The 19,180-nt window shown below is 41.3% G+C and overlaps 1 protein-coding gene across 1 annotated transcript in view; it reads left to right on the forward strand.

Annotated features, from left to right (window-relative positions):
- Positions 1-18,707, forward strand: part of LOC147361912 (ATP-binding cassette sub-family C member 4-like) — a 79,686-nt gene extending 60,979 nt beyond the window's left edge. Inside the window, exon 8 of the mRNA XM_086328425.1 lies at positions 18,519-18,707. Within this exon, the coding sequence (XP_086184551.1) occupies positions 18,519-18,707 (189 nt within the window). The remainder of the gene's footprint in view (positions 1-18,518) is intronic.
- Positions 18,708-19,180: the final 473 nt, after the last annotated feature.

The following is a 19,180-nucleotide window of genomic DNA, read 5'->3' on the forward strand; positions in this document are numbered from 1 at the left end:
AATCTAGAATAGAGTTTGGAATTTCAAAAATACGATATTAAAGAAAAGAAGAAGGAAAAGAAAGAGAGAAAAAAAGAACAAAGAAAAACAAACAAGGTTGTGAAAATTATAAAGAAAATACAGGTACAAAATTGATAACTAATACCAAAAAGCAAAAATTAAAAATCTACAGTAGAGTTTGGAATTTCAAAAATACAATGTTAAAAAAAAGGAAGAAGAAACATAAAGAGATAAAACAAACAAACAAAAACAATGTCACAAAAATTATAAAGAAAATACAGGTACAAATTTGATATCAAATACCAAAAAGCATAAATTAAAAATCTAGAGTAGAGTTTGGAATTTCAGATATACAATGTTATATAAAAGAAGAAGAGAATGAAACAGAAAAAAAAAAGTCACAGAAATTATAAAAAAAACTGTAGGTACAAAATTGATAACATATACCAAAAAGCTAAAATTAAAAAACTAGAGTAGAGTTTGGAATTTCAAAAATACAATGTTAAAAAAAAGAAGAAGAAGGAAAAAAAAAAAAAAACAAGGTCAATAAATTATAAAATATATATATATGAAGTTTGCTGCAGAAGAAAAAAATAGGGTCTTTTTTTTTTTTTTTGCAAAGTAATAGGTTATAAAAGTGAGAATTAAAGGAACAATATAGGACTTAAAAAATTTTTTTAATTAAAAAAGAAAGAAAGAAAGAAAGAATGATCGTAAAAATAGTAAAAATATATCTAGGACTTTCTCTGGTTTTGTTGTATGGTGGGTTCAGTTCATTTTTGGCTAGTTCCTTGCTCCGACTTATATTTCTCAAGATCTATAGGCCCCTTCCTATGTAGTCCGTAGTAACCACGGGGTTTTAATCTATTGCCTGTAGCTTCCAAGGCATTTCCCTCTGTTATAACTTCTTCTGTTTGCTGGTCTCTTCAATGTCTGGCTTCCGCCCTGACACAAAGGGGATGGTGGGGGAAACTTTTTTTTTTTTTTTAGGCTCACTTGTTCAGTCGCGCTGTGGGGAGGGAAGGAGGGATGCTGCAAACAAATAACACTGGCGTGCACTTGCAGTGCCTCAGCCACACTGGGTCTGTCCCCACTCACGGCGCGTGTAGCCTCCCTGCCCACACTGCTCGAGCTCTAGGTTGTTCCCCCGAGAACAATCCGAGGCCGGCCCTGGGCTGCATGTACCTCCCAGGTCCAAGCCGCTCAGGTTCAGGCACTCGGGTAGTCCTCAGAGGCGCAGACTCTGTTGGGCCTGCATTTTGTGCTCTTCCCAGGTCCGAGCAGCTCAGGTGATGAGGTGCTTGGCGAACGCCAATGCTGCGACTTATCGCCTCCCCGCCACTCTGTTATCTGGGTGTAAAACCAGCACACCTTCTCAGGCAGATGTTGGCCATCCAGACCCCCAAGAAGTTTTAGTTAGCAAAGAAACCTGCTCACAGTTTTATAGATAATGTCTCTCTGGGGCTGCGATTGTCCCCTTCTGGCTCTCGCTGCCTGTTACCAGAGGGGGAAGGTCTGCAGCCGGCTATCTCTGTTCAGTCCTTTGTTCCGTGTGAGGGCCTGGCGGTGTCTTAGGTTGGGGCTGGCTTTTCGCGTGGTAGATATCCCACAGTCTGGTTTGCAAGCCCAAATTATTTCGCTCAGATAGTGCTCAGGGTATTCAGGCCAGATTCTTACTCTGAGTGATGCAGCCTGTGCCACGCCTCCCTGCCCAGCCCCCGCTTGCTAATGGCGTGTGCAGGCGTCTGCACTGCTTCTCCGCTGGGGGAGTTACCGTACGGCTCGCAATCTGCAAGTTTTAATTGTTTATTTTTTCTCCCTGTTATGTTGCCCTCTGTGCTTCCAAACCTCGGCATGGATTTGGCAGTGAGAAGGTTTCCTGGTGTTTGGAAACTTCTCTCTTTTTAAGACTCCCTTCCCGGGACGGAACTCCGTCCCTCCCTCTTTTGTCTCTTTTTTTTTGTGTGTTTTATATTTTTTCCTACCTCCTTTCGAAGAGTTGGGTTGCTTTTCTGGGTGCCTGATGTCCTCTGCCGGCATTCAGAAGTTGTTTTGTGGAATTTACTCGATGTTTAAATGCTCTTTTGATGAATTTGTGGGGGAGAAAGTGTTCTCCCTGTCCTACTCCTCCGCCATCTTGGCTCCTCCCTCCAATGTGCATGCTTTCTTAAAGCTAGACAACATACCAAAATCTAGACTAGCCCAGGTATTCTGGCCTTGGGCAGGTTGATCAAACTGTATTGGGAAAGCAAAAGCACAAGCAGGCATCTCCCGAGGAGAAGTGAAATGGTTAGTACAAGCAAAGTTAGCAACTGCTGTTACAGGTGGAGCAGAAGGAAAAACCTCAGAATTGGGCTATCCATTGAATGAAATTACGTCTGCTCTAAGTGGTTTTGGTTTTGACACATCCTGTATACATATGTCTCCAAGCTGTTTTTCCAGGGATTGTGTCTGATTGAGCATAACATTCTTATATTTCAAATCACCTTGCATATCTTGTTCCTTAAGGTTATATTCATGTAAAGACTGTACAGTCTCCACTTCCAAATCAACATTATTCCCTTCAATTTGTTCTATGACAGTCCGTATGAGTGACCATGTAACCCACCATTGAGGGGGAATACGGACTCCTTGCTGATACGCTCACAAAACATTATTCTTAACCCTTTTCCACATGTCTAGATTGAGCATACCCTCCTCTGGGAACCACAGATTATGTTCCAGTAAAATATGATAGCAGTCATTCAATGGATCTCTTAAAACATTAACACCATTTTGTCTCAAAAAGTGATGCATTATAGAAATGAAAGGAATCTTACTGCTATGTTGTCCCATCCTGCTTACCTCTTTCTGCAGGGCTCTCCACTTTGTTCAGTCTTCCTATCAAGTCCCTGTTCAGGGCGTCACCTGTGGGAGTTTTTTCTCTGGGACTTGGAAACAGTGAACCTGAAAGAACAACACTTGGACAGTCTCTGCAAGGATGGACGATTTTATTTCTGTAGTTGAGCCTTTTTATAGGAGCGAGGAACAAAGAGCTTAGAGTATATGGCCAGCAAAGCATGTACAGGGCTAAGATATAATCAGTAAAACATACTTCAAGGAACAACACATTCTTAACGACCCTGTGTTTATCCATGACCCATTTTCTCAAGCAACGTCTTTAATGTTTAATCGCTAAATTTTGGCGCCGAGCATAGCCAAAGGCAGGAAATGTTTTTCAGCTATCAGTACACAACGCCTGGTTACTTCTGACCCTTCACCATTTCCCCAAGGACCTTCTCCTTCAAGGCTATTTTGCACTGTGCTTCCCAACAAGTATATCTTTACTTTTCTCCTTTAGCTTCTCTTCATTTATCAGCTATTTAAATAACCTCAGATATGCAGATGACACCACCCTTGTGGCAGAAAGTGAAGAGGAACTGAAGAACTAACTTCTTTATGAACGTGAAAGATGAGAGTGAAAAAGCTGACTTAAAACTCAGCATTCAAAAAACTAAGATTATGGCATCCAGTCCCATCATTTTGTAGCAATAGATAGGGATACAATGGAAACAGTGACAGACTTTCTTTTCTTGGACTCCAAAATCACTGCAGATAGTGACTGCAGCTATGAAATTAAAAGACAGTTGCTCCTTGAAAGAAAAACTGTGAACAACCTAGACAGCATATTAGAAAGCAGAGACGTTACTTTGTTGACAAATGTCTGTCTAGTTAAAAGCTATGGTTTTTCCAGTAGTCATGTATTGATGTGAAAGTTGGACCATAAAGAAAGCTGAGTGTCAAAGAATTGATGCTTTTCAACTGTGGTGTTGGAGAAGACTTTTGAGAGTCCCTTGGACTGCAAAGAGATCAAACCAGTCCATCGTAAAGGAAATCAGTCCTGAATATTCATTGGAAGGACTGATGCCAAAGCTGAAACTCCAATACTGTGGCCACCTGATGCAAAGACCTGACTCATTTAAAAAGTCCCTGATGCTGGGAAAGATTGAAGGCAGGAGGAGAAGGGGACGACAGAGGATGAGATGATTGGATGGCATCACTGACTCGATGGACATGAGTTTGAGCGAGCTCTGGGAGTTGGTAATGAACAGGGAGGCTTGGCATGCTGCAGTCCATGGGGTTGAAAAGAGTCAGACATGAATGAGTGACTGAACTGAGCTGAACTGTCACCTGGTCAGTCCTAAAGTGTTATCACTCAGCACCTGATCAGCAGATGTGAACATCTGTATCCTCTGAACAAAGCAGCTTTTTTGCTATTATCAAAATATGTTCATTTGTTTAATGCTTTACTTATCGATTTGTTTTTTAGTCACTCAGTTGTGTCCACCTCTTTGCGACCCCATGGACTGCAGCACACCAGGCTTCCATGTCCTTCACTATCTCCTAGAGCTTGCTCAAACTCATGTCCACTGAGTCAGTGATGCCATCCAACTAGCTCATCCTCTGTTGTCCCCTTCTCCTCCTGCTTTCAATCTTTTCCAGCATCAGGGTCTTTTCTAGTGAGTCAGCTCTTCATATCAGGTGGCCAAAGTACTGGACTTCACCTTCAGCATCAGTCTGTTCAATGAATATTCAGGGTTGATTTCCTTTAGGATTGACTTGTTTGATCTTCTTGCAGTCCAGGAACTCTCAATAGTCTTCTCCAGCACCATAGTTCAAAAGTATCAATTCTTCAGTGCTCAGCCTTCTTTATGGTCCAACTCTCACATCTATACATGACTTCTGGAAAAATTATAGTTTTGACTAGACGGACCTTTGTCAGCAAAGCAATGTCTCTGCTTTTTAATACACTGTCTAGGTTTGTCATAGCTTTCCTTCCAAAGAGCAAGTGTCTTTTACTTACCAATATCTCCTGGTAAATTTTTATAATCTCAAATTTTACTCTCTTGGTCAATGTCTGTGAACAAATCTTTAAAGAACTTTTATGAAGCAATGTCTGGCAAGTCCCTCCCCAACTTTCTAGTTTTGTCCCACTCTGCTCTCCCTCCTTCCTTTACAACTAAAGTCACACTGATGGTCTTTCAGTTCTCCAAATTCACTATTCACTATCTTACAATGTGCCCTCTCTAGACTTTTGGATTAGACTAAGGTGCATGTGGTGGAAATGGTGACATGGTGTGACTTAGGGTAGATAAGGAAGTGAAGCCAAGTGGACTGCATGATGGATTGAACATGGGATCTGAGTGCAGAGAAGGAAGTTGATGTTGGTTTCTGGGTACAGAGACTGAGCATCTGGGTGAGTGGGGAAGACAGAGGGAGAAGGGAGATGCTAGGGTTCTCTTTGGAGCCTGTCACCTTTGTGATGAATGACCTTGTTTCTAGGAAAGGATCTTACCCTTCACTGTGGAGCTGCCTTTCCCACTCCTGTGTTGGGAGACCTTCAGTGTAGGGCTCCCTGGTTGAGGTCATCAGTGATGTCCCAGAGAGGTCCCACCAGGAGATGTAAACTCGGCCACTTGTTTATATCTTGTTCTGAACTGGTTGTGGTTTCTGACTTCTCTGGTAGGAACAGCAGGATTAGACCTCAGGGCACCAAGAGACAGGCGTCCCTCAGTTAGAGAGTTGGGGATTGTCCTCTGTGCTCCATTCACCCCAGGTGTAATTGTATATTTTTCTAGAGCTTCTGATTACTAGTTGGCTTTTAATTCAGCAAAAACATCACCAGTAATATTCTTTCTCAAACCTTCAATTTTTGAGGCAATTTTATTTTTATTGCTTGCTTTAGAAACACAGACGTATCTTGTTTTATTGTGCTTCCCAGATACTGCATTTTTTACAAATTGAGAACTTGTAAAAAACCTACATTAAGCACGTCTATGGGTACCATTTTTCCAACAGCATTTGCTCATTTTGTGTCTCTGTGTCACCTTTTGGTACTTCTTATAATATATCAAACATTTTCACTATCATTGCAGTTGCTTTGGTGATCTGTAACATCAATGATCTTTGATATTACTACTATGACTTACTGAAGTCTCTGATGATGGTTAATATTTTTTAGCAATACTTTATTTTTAAGTTAATGTCTGTACATTGTTTTTTTTTCAGACATAATGCTATTCCACACATGCTTGGGTATAGTATAGTGTAAACATAACTTCTATATGCCCTGGAAAACCAGAAAATTCATGTGACTCACTTTACTGTGATGTTCATTATATTCTGGTGTTCTGAAACTGAACCCACAATAGCTCTGAGGGATGACTGTACCTTTTTCCTTTCTGGAAATAAAGTTATTGTCTGTTCTGAAAGCTTTAAGGACATAAAGACAAGTCAATCTGCTACAAAGTCTAATGTCCCAGAGGGCAGGTGGCCAGCCTGGAGGAGGGGCTGTGGAAGTGCCAGGTGTTTGATTTCCTTGAATCAAGACATTTTCCAACTCTGTGTATCTTATAAATAGCCCTCAAAACTCAGAGTCTGAGAGCTAAAAGCACTAACTAATGATAACAACCCCAAAGGCCCTAGGCAGAGTATAAAATGCTACAGACTGTTCAGTTCCAGTAATAATAATTAAGATTAAAACTTTCGTTTTCTGAAAATGAAAGAACTTTCATTTTCTTCCTTTCCTATAACCATATAATGATGAAAGACTGGGCTGGACCCTTGTCTCCCTAGTGAAACACGGGAATCAAACCATGTAAATACCACGAGTCCTACCACCAAAATTCTCCCTGTCCTGCCCCTTTTTGAGATATTGTCTGAGTTATGTGTTACTGGGCTATGTGTGCTAATGGGTTTCTTCCTGCTGTTAACAGGTTTTGGATTTAGGGAAACGGAAAGAACATAATCAGCCAAATAATTTGCTGCAAGATAGAAACAGCCTATTTTACAAGACGGTGCAACAACTGGGTGAGGCAGAGGCTGCTGTCCTCAGTAAAATGGCAAAATAAGGTGAGCCTGCTGCAGGAAGCTGTAATTAAAATTAGCCTCCAGGATCCACTCTTCCCAGGATCTCCACCAAGGGTCTGAGAACAAGCACCCTGTGTTCTTTTCAATAGAAGACTCCAGAGAGGACACTTCATGACTGGGTCTTTAATAACACAGGGCAGGTGGAAGGCAGGTCTACTGAGAATCTGTACCAGTGCTGGGGGTGGGGTGGGGATGTGTGAACCCTTCTGTGTGCATGCACCGGTGCCTGAGACAGAGATTTTGGATCCGACTTCCCACATGTTTGGACTCTGGGTTCAGATTCTCATGGAACATAGAACATTTTCATTTTGCAGGCTCTTTACATTCATTCTGATTGGTGCTTAGCATATTTGTGATACAAGTTCCATCAAGTAATATCCAGAAAATTTGAGAGTTTAAGGGGAAAAAAAAAAAAAAAAACTTGGAATATTTCAATTCTCAGAAGATCTTCCAGAGAAAGCTGTAGGTCTCTTCTGTTTTCTAATCTGTAAAGAAAATTATTACCTGAAATTATCACTTTCCCCCTAATTATTTGTTGTTTAGAATTAGGTCCATTTGCCACCACTGCCCCCCACCCTGCTATGTTTCCTCTACCTTCTAGACAATGAAATTGTCATCAGTACAAATCAAGAACTCACAATAGCTTCACACTGTAGTCTGAGTGGTGCTTGAAGGTTACAGAGCAGTTTCACAGAGATGAGGTGTATGAGGCATTAAGCACTGTGTGTGGTGTGAGGAAGGGGCTCAGTGAGTAACATTCAGGTCATGTGGTATATTCCTAACAGAGGTGTATTGGTAACCAAGGTCTGGTTTAAGAGGCCTAGCCACTGTCATGAAGCCATCTGTAAATCTTTCTGGAACCAGATGGGAGTGGGATTGGGGTTGATGGGAAGATAGAGGGAGGGAAGGAAGGCCTGGTGTTCTTATCCCTTAACATGTGTGGCTTAGGGTGGGATATGGCTTCCTCATTGAAAATTTATCTCTGGATGTTAAATTATGGATGTATTTTCCATTCTTCATACTTTTCTGCCTTTCCCAGATTTTCACTTGTAAATAGAATAAGATTATTTGTGTTATATTTAAAATTTCTAAAAGAAAACATGTTCCAGTATCTTAAGTACTTGTATATGAAAGATTTATCTAAACTGTGGCCTTAGTTCATCACTGTCTCCTCTCAGTCCTCTCTAGAAATGAGGAAATGTATAGCAGGACCTTCTACTGCTCATCAGGTAGGAGACTTCCTGGGTCTGAAGAGTTGACAGAGCTAGAGTTCATGCTTAAGTTTATGGACAAGGAAGTCTGTGTTCTGAACTTTTCATAAGCACTCACATTGTGTGCAAATGTTGAGAAGCTGAACAAGGAACTCTGTATTTTTTTATGCCTGAAATTCACAGTGCTTTTATCCACTAGAGTGTCTCTCAGCCAGACCATCCCTCCTGACACCTCGAGAGCCAGGAATCTCCCAAACCCTTTTGCTCTTTTGACCTTAGGCATTTCACATCAAAAAGTGGTGTTCCCACCTGTATGTCAAAGTCTTCATTTTAAAACTACATTATCATGACATTGAGTAATGAGAAAAGGAATGCAGAATTTTAGATTGGTCCAGATAATAAGATAATAGGATTCAACCCTCTCTTTGTACAGGTGAGGAAACTAAGGTGCCTTAGAAGGAAGGTGGTTCTATGTATATAACTGGTGTTAAGCTAGTTTGCAGCAGACACATAATTAGAAATTTGGTCTTTTAGTAAATATTTTAAATCAAGTCTCACATACATCCTGAAGCAGACATAGGTCATAGAATTAGAAATCTTGTGATTCCAAGTCTAGTAATCCTGCACATACTCTAACAATATTAATGGTGTGTTACATTTGTGTAGTTCTTTATAATTTATTTTATACAGTTCTCACATGTATGATTTCATGTAATCTCATGAAGGTCCATTTTTATCCCATGTCATGGATGAGGAGAGTGGTTACAGGGCTCACCCAAGGTCACAGAGCTGATCCAGGGAGCACAGAGGGGGAATTGCTGGGGATGCTGGGTGCTGTCCTAGGTACTGCGTTCTGCGTCGAGCCTGAGAACACTGCTCCTGTAACCTGGTAGCCAAGGTTGAGCCAGTCACCAAAGTTCACAGGGTGACAGAACCTCACTCGTGGATTTCAGTCCTGCCACTGGCTCAGGTCACCTCTATAGAAAGAAATACATTTCTTAGCTCTCATGCCATCTTGACCTTACTTCTGCATACTCTGCATCCTCTTAGGAGGATAAACTGTCAGATTATCAGGTTTTTGAATGTGCAAGCATCAGGTATCGATGCATTGTTCAGAGATATAACACCGGGAGGATTAGCCTAAGTCACAAGGTTTTTACTCTAATAGAACAGAATTCATTCATCTGAAAAGAAAACCCAACATCTGGGAGAAGGTGTTTCCACATCACATTTTCTTGAACTCCTAGCTCAGGTGAACAGATCACTGTCTGATTGGCCCTTTTTGGTTGACCCATGAAATAATAGAGAAAATACTTCTTAGATACACAAAGCTAAAGGGGGCTGTAGTTTGCTAGGGCTGCCATACAAAGACCAAAGTGTAGGTGACTTAAACAGCAGAAACTTCTATCCTCACAGCCCTGGACGTTGGAAGTCTGAAGTCAAGGTGTCAGCAGGGTTGCTTTCCTCTGGGGTCTCTCTCCTTGCCTTGTAGACACCATCTTCCCTCTGTGTCTCACATGCTTGTGTTAGCCCGTGTCCTGGTCTCTTCTAATGAAGTCTCCAGTCTGTTAGATTAGGACCCATCTGTATGATTTCATTTTAACTTTATTGCCTCTTTAGAGATGCTGTCTCCAAACACAGTCATATTCTGAGGTACTGTGGGGTTTAGGACTTCAACATGTAAAATTGGAGGTGAGAAGGTAACAGGCAAGGCCAGGGGTCTCCAAAAGGAGGAAATAGTCTTCATGTGTCAGACATTTTTTATCTCTCTCTTAAGCTGAAGGAGAAAACATAATACTGCTGCTGCTGCTGCTAAGTCACTTCATTCGTGTCCGACTCTGTGTGACCCCATAGATGGCAGCCCATCAGGCTCCCCTGTCCCTGGGATTCTCCAGGCAAGAACACTGGAGTGGGTTGCCATTTCCTTCTCCAGTGCATGAAAGTGAAAAGTAAAAGTGAAGTTGGTCAGTCGTGTCCAACACTCAGTGACTCCATGGACTGCAGCCTTCCATGCTCCTCCATCCATGGGATTTTCCAAGCAAGAGTACTGGAGTGAGGTGCCATTGCCTTTTCCGCAGGAGGAAACAAACTACTAGTGATATATTTTTTCCCCCTTCTCTATACAAATTTATATCTACTGAAAAAGAAATGCAAAAAGGAAAAATGACCGTCTAAGGAGGCCTTACAAATAGCTGAGAAAAGAGTAGCTAAAGACAAAGGAGAAAAGGAAAGATGTACCCATTTGAATGCAGAGTTCCAAAGAATAGCAAGGAGAGCTAAGAAAGCCTTCCTCAGTGATCAATGCAAAGAAATAGAGGAAAGCAATAGAATGGGAAAGAATAGAGATCTCTTCAAGAAAATTAGAGCTATTAAGGGAGCATTTCATACAAAGATGGGTACAATAAAGGACAGAAATGGTATGGACCTAACAGAAGCAGAAGAGGTTGCAAGAATACACAGAACTATACAAAAAAGATCTTCATGACCCAGATAATCAGGATGGTGTGATTACTAACCTAGAGCCAGGCATTCTGGAATGCAAAGTCAAGTGGGCCTTAGAAAGCATCACTATGAACAAAGCTAGTGGAGGTGATAGAATTCCAGTTAAGCTATTTGAAATCCTAAAAGATGATGCTGTGAAAGTGCTGCACTCAATATGCCAGCAAATTTGGAAAACTCAATAGTGGCCACAGGACAAGAAAAGGTCAGTTTTCATTCCAATCCCAAAGAAAGGCAATTGCAAAGAATGCTCAAACTACTGCACAATTGTACTCATCTCACACGCTAGCAAAGTAATGCTTAAAATTCTCCAAGCCAGGTTTCAACAGTATATGAACTGTGAACTTCCAAATGTTCAAACTAGATTTACAGAAGGCAGAGGAACCAGAGATCAAATTGCCAACATCCGTTGGATCATCCAAAAGTGAGAGTTCCAGAAAAACATCAATTTCTGCTGTATTGACTATGCCAAAACCTTTGACTATGTGGATCACAACAAACTGTGGAAAATTCTTCAAGTGATGGGAATACCAGACCACTTGACCTGCCTCCTGGGAAATCTCTATATAGGTCAGAAAGCAACAGTTAAAATTTAACATGGAACAACAGACTGGTTTCAAATATGGAAAGGAGTACATCAAGGCTGTATATTGTGACCCTGCTATTTAACTTACATGCAGAGTACATCATGAGAAATGCTGGGCTGGATGAAGCACAACCTGGATTCAAGATTGCTGGGAGAAATTTAAGATAAGAAATTTAAGATATGCAGATGACACCACCCTTATGGCAGAAAGCAAAGAACTAAAGAGCCTCTTGATGAAAGTGAAAGAGGAATGAAAAAGTTTGCTTAAAACTCAACATTCAGAAAACTAAGATGATAGCATCCCATCACCTCATGGCATAGATGGGAAACAGTGGAAACAGTGACAGACTTTATTTTCTTGGGCTCCAAAATCACTGAAAATGGTGACTGCAGCCATGAAATTAAAAGACAGTTGCTCCTTGGAAGAAAAGTTATGACCAACATAGACAGTATATTAAAAAGCAGAGACATTACTTTGTCAACAAAAGCCCGTCTAGTCAAAGCTATGGTTTTTCCAGTGGTCATGTATGGATATGAGAGTTGGGCTGTAAAGAAAGCTGAGCACTGAAGAATTGATGATTTTGAACTGTGGTGTTGGAGAAGACACTTGGGAGTCCCTTGGACTGCATCGAGATCCGACCAGTCCATTCTAAAGATCAGTCCTGAATATTCATTGGAAGGACTGATGTTGAATCTGAAACTCCAAGACTTTGGCCACCTGATGTGAAGAGATGACTCATTTGAAAAGGCCCTGATGCTGAGAATGATTGAAGATGGGAGGAGAAGGGGATTACAGAGGATGAGAGGGTTGGATGGCATCACCAACTCGATGGACGTGAGTCTGAGTGAACTCCGGGAGTTCGTGATGGACAGGGAGGCCTGGCGTGCTGCGATTCATGGGGTCGCAAAGAGTCGGACACGACTGAGCCACTGAACTGACTGACTGAATTAGAGCAAGTCTTCCTTCTCAACGATATAATTTTGAGATTTTAAGAGGTAGCCTGGGATAACAGAAAACCCTGGTTTTGGAGTCAGTCATATTGATCTGTCAGTTCTTTCTGTACGACTGAATTAGAGCAAGTCTTCCTTCTCAACGATATAATTTTGAGATTTTAAGAGGTAGCCTGGGATAACAGAAAACCCTGGTTTTGGAGTCAGTCACATTGATCTGTCAGTTCTTTCTGTACACTCACACTACTCAGTGTGGGTGTGGGAAAGCAGTAACCAGCCAAGGTGCCAGGACATTAGAATGGCACCATCCTTGACAAAATACCCTCTGGACATCCTACAGCCACGTAGTCTTAGTCTTGGGTAAGCATCTCAACCTCTGAATCTCAGCTTCTTTGTCTGGAAAATGAATATAGTTCCTGCTCTTGAACCATTGCTTCAGTTGGGATGATGGATGAATTAAGAGCATCCAAAGACACAGGGTGGAATCACCGACCTTGGAGATTCTTATCACCAGGAGAGGAGAACAGGATGGGTGTGGATGAAGGAGGTTTGTATACTGTAGAAGGTGTACTTGAGGAGGTCCTCATCTGATGGCCTAAACCAAACTGTTCCTTCTCCATGTGTAGTTAAAATGACACAAGCACACGGGGAGAAGCACAAGCTCTGGAGTCAGGGACAAATACTGGCTCCTCTGGGCACTGACTGGGTTTGGATTCAAGTTCTGCTACCTGGTAAGTGTGGGCTCTTAAGGTTGGGAAACCCACTGTGCTTCAATGTCTTTGTCTGAAAGGTGAGGTAAGGATAGTATGATTCACAGAGTGCTGCTGCAAAGATTAACTATGACAGTGATACTCACAGTGAGGACTGTGCACCACTACCAGTCCATGACCTGCTTGTAGCCTGATTAGAACTAAGTACAGGGAATTCAAGAAAGCTAGAAACTCACAACCATCTGTATTGCTGTGACATTGACCCTCAGTATGGGTGGTATTCTGAACACCCCGGGGACCAGTATGAGAGTTGCACTGTGGGGGGTGGGGAAGGAGCACGTGGCTGAACTGCACACTAGCCATGCACAGTGGATCACTGATTAGGTTGCAATGGGCCAAAAATATAAAATTAGATAAAACTGATATTTAATCCCAGACAGGTAAGAAACAATGCTGGATATGTTCAATGCTTTTGAACAATGCTGTATATGTGATTAGTTGTAAATCAGTACTATCCTCTCTAGCACTAGCCTCTATTAATTGTTACCATCATATTTAACTTAAAATTAGAGCACACAGGCTTTCAAAAATCCCTATTATACATTATCAATATTTTCAGTTCAGTTCAGTCACTCAGTCATGTCCAATTCTTTCCGACCCCATGATCTGCAGCACACCAGGCCTCCCAGTCCACACCAACTCCCAGAGTTTACTCAAACCCATGTCCATTGAATCAGTGATGCCATCCAATCATCTCATCCTCTGTTGTCCCCTTCTCCTCCTGCCTTCAATCTTTCCCAGCATCAGGGACTTTTCAAATGAGTCATCTCTTTGCATCAGGTGGCCAAAGTCTTGGAGTTTCAGCTTCAACATCAGTACTTCCAATGAACACCCAGGACTGATCTCCTTTAGGATGGACTGGTTGGATCTCATTGCATTCCAAGGGACTCTCAAGAGTCTTCTCCAACACCACAGTTCAAAAGCATCAAATCTTCGGTGCTCAGCTTTCTTTACAGTCCAACTATCACATCCATACATGACCACTGGAAAAACCATATCTTTGATCAGATGGACCTTTATTGACAAAGTAATGTCTCTGATTTTTAATATGCTGTCTAGGTTTTTCATAACTTTCCTTTCAAGGAGTAAGCGTCTTTTAATTTCATGGCTGCAATCATCATCTACAGTGATTTTGGAGCCCCCCAAAATAAAGTCAGCCACTGTTTCCACTGTTTGCCCATCTATTTGCCATGAAGTCATGGGACCAGATGCAATTATGTTAGTGTTCTGAATTTTGAGCTTTAAGCCAACTTTTTCACCCCCCTCTTTCACTTTCATCAAGAGGTTCTTTAGCTCTTCTTCACTTTCTGCCATAAGGATGGTGTCATCTGCCTATCTGAGGTTATTGATATTTCTCCTGGCCATCTTGATTCCAGCTTGTGCTTCCTCCTGCCCAGCATTTTTCATGATGTACTCTGTATATAAGTTAAGTAAGCAGGGTGACAATATACAGCCTTGACGTACTCCTTTTCCTATTTGGAACCAGCCTGTTGTTCCATGTTCAGTTCTAACTTTTGCTTCCTGACCTGCATATAGGTTTCTCAAGAGGCAGGTCCAGTCTGGTATTCCCATTGCTTACAGAATTTTCCACAGTTTATTGTGATTCACACAGTCAAAGGCTTTGTTATAGTCAGTAAAGCAGAAATAGATTTTTTTTTTTTTTCTGGAACTCTCTTGGTTTTTTGATGATCTAGCGAATGTTGGCAATTTGATCTCTGGTTCCTCTACCTTTTCTAAAACCAGCTTGAACATCTGGAAGTTCATGGTTCACATATTGCTGAAGCCTGGCTTAGAAAATTTTGACCATAACTTTAATAGTGTGTGAGATGAGTGTAATTGTGCAGTAGTTTGAGCATTCTTTGGCATTTCCTTTCTTCCGGATTGGAATGAAAACTAACCTTTTCCAGTCCTGTGGCCACTGCTGAGTTTTCCAAATTTGCTGACATGCTAAATGCAGCACTTTTACAGCGTCATCTTTAGGATTTGAAATAGCTCAGCTGGAATTCCATCATCTCCACTAGCTTTGTTCGTAGTGATGCTTCCTAAGGCCCACTTGACTTTGCATTCCAGGATGTATGGCTCTAGGTGAGGGTGAGTGATCACACCATCGTGATTATCTGGGTTATAAAGATCTTTTTTGTACAGTTCTTCTGTGTATTCTTACCACCTCTTTTTAACATCTTCTGTTTCTGTTAGGTCTATACCATTTCTGTCCTTTATTGAGCCCATCTTTGCATGAAATGTTCCATTGGTATCTCTAATTTTCTTGAAGAGATCTCTAGTTTTTCCTATTCTATCATTTTCCTCTATTTCTTTGCATTGATCACTGAGGAAGACTTTCTTATCTCTCCTTGCTTTTCTTTGGAATTCTGCATTCAAATGGGTGTATCTGTCCTTTTCTCCTTTGCTTTTCACTTTGCTTCTTTTCACAGCTATTTGTAAGGCCTCCCCAGACAGCCATTTTGCTTTTCTGCATTTCTTTTTCTTGAATATGGTCTTGATTCCTGTCTACTGTACAATGTCATGAACCTCCGTCCATAGTTCACCAGGCATTCTGTCTATCAGATCTAGTCCCTTAAATCTTTTTCTCATTTCCACTCTATAGTCATAAGGGATTTGATTTAGGTCATACCTGAATGATCTAGTGGTTTTCCCCACTTTCTTCATTTTAAGTCTGAATTTGGCAATAAGGAGCCACAGTCAGCTCCCAGTCTTGATTTTGCTGACTATATAGAGCTTCTCCATCTTTGGCTGCAAAGGATATAATCAGTTTTCTGTGTTGACCATCTGGTGATGTCCATATGTGGAATCTTCTCTTTTGTTGTTGGAAGAGGGTGTGTTCTATGACCAGTGAGTTCTCTTGGCAAAACTCTATTAGCCTTTGCCCTGCTTCATTCTGTACTCCAAGGCCAAATCTGCCTGTTACTCCAGGTGTTTCTTGACTTCCTACTTTTGCATTCCAGTCCCCTGTAAGGAAGAGGACAGATTTTTTTGAGTGTTAGTTCTAAAAGGTCTTGTAGGTCTTCATAAAACCAATCAACTTCAGCTTCTTCATTGTTACTGGTCGGAGCATAAACTTGGATTACTGTGATATTGAATGGTTTGCCTTGGAAATGAACAGAGATGATTCTGTTGTTTTTGCGATTGCATCCAAGTACTGCATTTCAGATTGTTTTGTTGACCATGATGACTACTCCATTTCTTCTAAGGGATTCCTGCCTGCAGTAGTAGATATAATGGTCATCTGAGTTAAATTCACCCATTCCAGTCCATTTTAGTTCGCTGATTCCTAGAATGTATATGTGTACTCTTATCATCTCCTGCTTGACCACTTCCAATTTGCCTTGATTTATGGACCTAACATTCCAGGTTCCTATGCAATATTACTCTTTACAGCATCAGACCTTGCTTCTACCACCAGTCCCATACACAACTGGATGTTTTGTTTTGTTTTGTTTTTTGCTTTAACTCCATCCCTTCATTCTTTCTGGAGTTATTTCTCCACTAATTTCCAGTAGCACATTGGGCACCTACCGACCTGGGGAGTTCATCTTTCAGTGTCCTATATTTTTCCCTTTTCATACTGTTTTGGAGTTCTCAAGGCAAGAATACTGCAGTAGTTTGCCATTCCCTTCTCCAGTGGACCATATTCTGTCAGACCTCTCCACCATGACCCATCCATTGGGTGGCCCCACAAGGCATGGCTTCATTTCATTGAGATAGACAAGGCTGTGGTCCACGTGATCAGATTTTTAAAAGCATTAAAAAGTGAGAAATAAGTAAAATTCTGTTTAAGTGTAAAGGTTTTGTTTAAAGTCTAAATACTGTGCATGTACTTTTACTGATTCTATTCTTGAATCAACAGCATGGTCCTAAGGTTGAAGAAGGTCCTTGGAAATAGAACAGACTACTTTTAAACCTTCAGAGATTTTTAAAACACAAGGTTTTAAGTGTAAACTATTAATTTTCCTTTAAAAGCAGAAGGAGTATGAATTAACTGAGTTTTTGTTTTTTAAACCTAATGTTCTAACAAAAGTGTTTCTTTTTTTTTTTTTTTCCAAAAACTAAGACAGCAATGTATGTTGAAAACAGGGAGAAATATATATTTATTTGAATTTAGACCTAAAAAATAACACTACTAGTAGGAATTGCATGCCCCAGCCCTGTGAAACCTCCATTTGTACTCCGGGTCCATCTGACTTGCCTTAGGAGTCAAACTGGGATTGTGTGATTTTTTTTTTTTTAAAGAAGAACCAAGGTTAAGACTTAGACACACTAGGAATGTTCTACAAGAAGTTCACATTGGATGGTTCTGACTAAATTCACTCTTTTACTCAACAACCATGCTCACAAGTATCCATCCCAATAGGTGGAAGCCTTGGGTATTCCAAAACACTGTTTGATCCAAAAGCTTATCATATTTAATTCTGGAGGACATTACATGAAAAACATTTTTAAAATTAAATTTTGCAGACTACCCAGACAAAAAAATGAGTCTCTGAGATGGAGTTTATCTCACATTAGAAATGTCATAAGTAAATAATGATAAACAGAGGGCCGACGGCTTTTAAACCGTACATTTTACAACACTAAACATTTTTAAAATCCATGAGTTTATACTGATTTCTATAAGACATAAAATAGATAGTAGGAAGGGAAAGCCCTTTTTTGCAGTAGAAGGTCAATTCACAAATGTAGACAGATTGACAGAAAAGTAGCAGCCATCCTTGTCATAAATAAATCAGACAAAATTCATCATTGTCTGAATGTACAGTGAAATTTTGGGGGTTGGGGGAGACAGCATTTTCATGGACTCCAAGTATCTTCTCAAATTAATTCTTTAGGAAAGAATTATATTTTCGAAGTAGAAATATCTGGCAAACACCTGGCTAAGCAAGTAACCAGAGTAAATATTATTAATAGTGAACCTACTGACACCCCCTTTTTTTTTCTTGTTTCTTTAAAAATTAAGTATCATTGATTTACAATGTTGTGGTAATTTATGTTCTACAGGAGTGATTCAGTTATACATATACATACTTTTTTTTCATATAAGTTAAATAAGCAGGGTGACAATATGCAGGTCATACTCCATTCCCAATTTTGACCCAGGCGGTTGTTCCATGTCCAGTTCTAACTGTTGCTTCTCCACCCGCATACAGATTTCTCAGGAGACAGGTAAGGTGGTCTGGGATGCCTGTCTTTTTAAGTTTTCCAGTTTGTTGTGATCTGTGGAGTCAAAGGCTTTAGCGTAGTCAATGAAGCAGATGTAGATGTTTTTCTGAGCAGAAACCATAAGGCCCTCAAAGCCTGGGAATGTGCTTCCTGGTCCTTTACAGGAAAACTCTGCCCACCCTGCCCCAGAGCCCTGCTGTTCTAAGTGTGGCCTGTGGACCAGCAGCATCGACTGGCCTGGGGGGCCGCTAAAACATGGAATCTTGTCTATACCCGAGACCCACTGATTCAGAATCTCCAGATCTCAGGTGAGTCCTGGTCACAGTACAGTTAGAGAAGCACTGGTTTAGAGGCCCTGCTCTGGTCATCCCGTGGTTGCACTCCATCCCCCCACCCACCCCCCACCCCTGCCACCAGGTGCAGGCAGCCAGAGAGGACAAGGGTGTGGGCCACCTGGAGCCCCGCCCCTCCAGGCCATGCTCTGAGCACCTGGACCCTAGCATCCCTGCTCCCAGTGCCACTGCAGGCCTCCTTCCCGGTGCCCATGTCCCAGCCCAACAGGTGGTCAAGATACAGCTGTTTATGGGTGGGAAGAGGGTGGCCTAAGCTTGGACGTGAAGGCTGGGGGCGCTCTTGCTTGAGCAGCAGATTCCTCAGGGCACAAAAAGGGTCAGAGCCAGAGGTGGGAAGAGCAGGGGGAGGGCCGGGGGCTGGGGTCGGCCCCTCCCTCTGCTGTCCTGCCTTCTGGCTTGGAGCTCAGTGTCCAAAATCCCAGTCTGCCAGGCTTTAATAGTTACATAGGTATACTTGACAGTTTTGTTTGATTGATTTATAACTTTTAAATATTTAAATATATATATATATATATATAATTTCACAATTTGTATGGAAGTACAAAAAACCTCGAATAGCCAAAGCGATCTTGAGAAAGAAGAATGGAACTGGAGGAATCAACCTACCTGACTTCAGGCTCTACTACAAAGCCACAGTCATCAAGACAGTATGGTACTGGCACAAAGACAGAAATATTTATCAATGGAATAAAATAGAAAGCCCAGAGATAAATCCACACACATATG

Source organism: Bos grunniens, chromosome 12 (genome assembly GCF_055505025.1).
Source record: "Bos grunniens cultivar Pamir isolate PY7600 chromosome 12, Bosgru_T2T1.0, whole genome shotgun sequence".
Classification (NCBI taxonomy): Eukaryota; Metazoa; Chordata; class Mammalia; order Artiodactyla; family Bovidae; genus Bos; species Bos grunniens.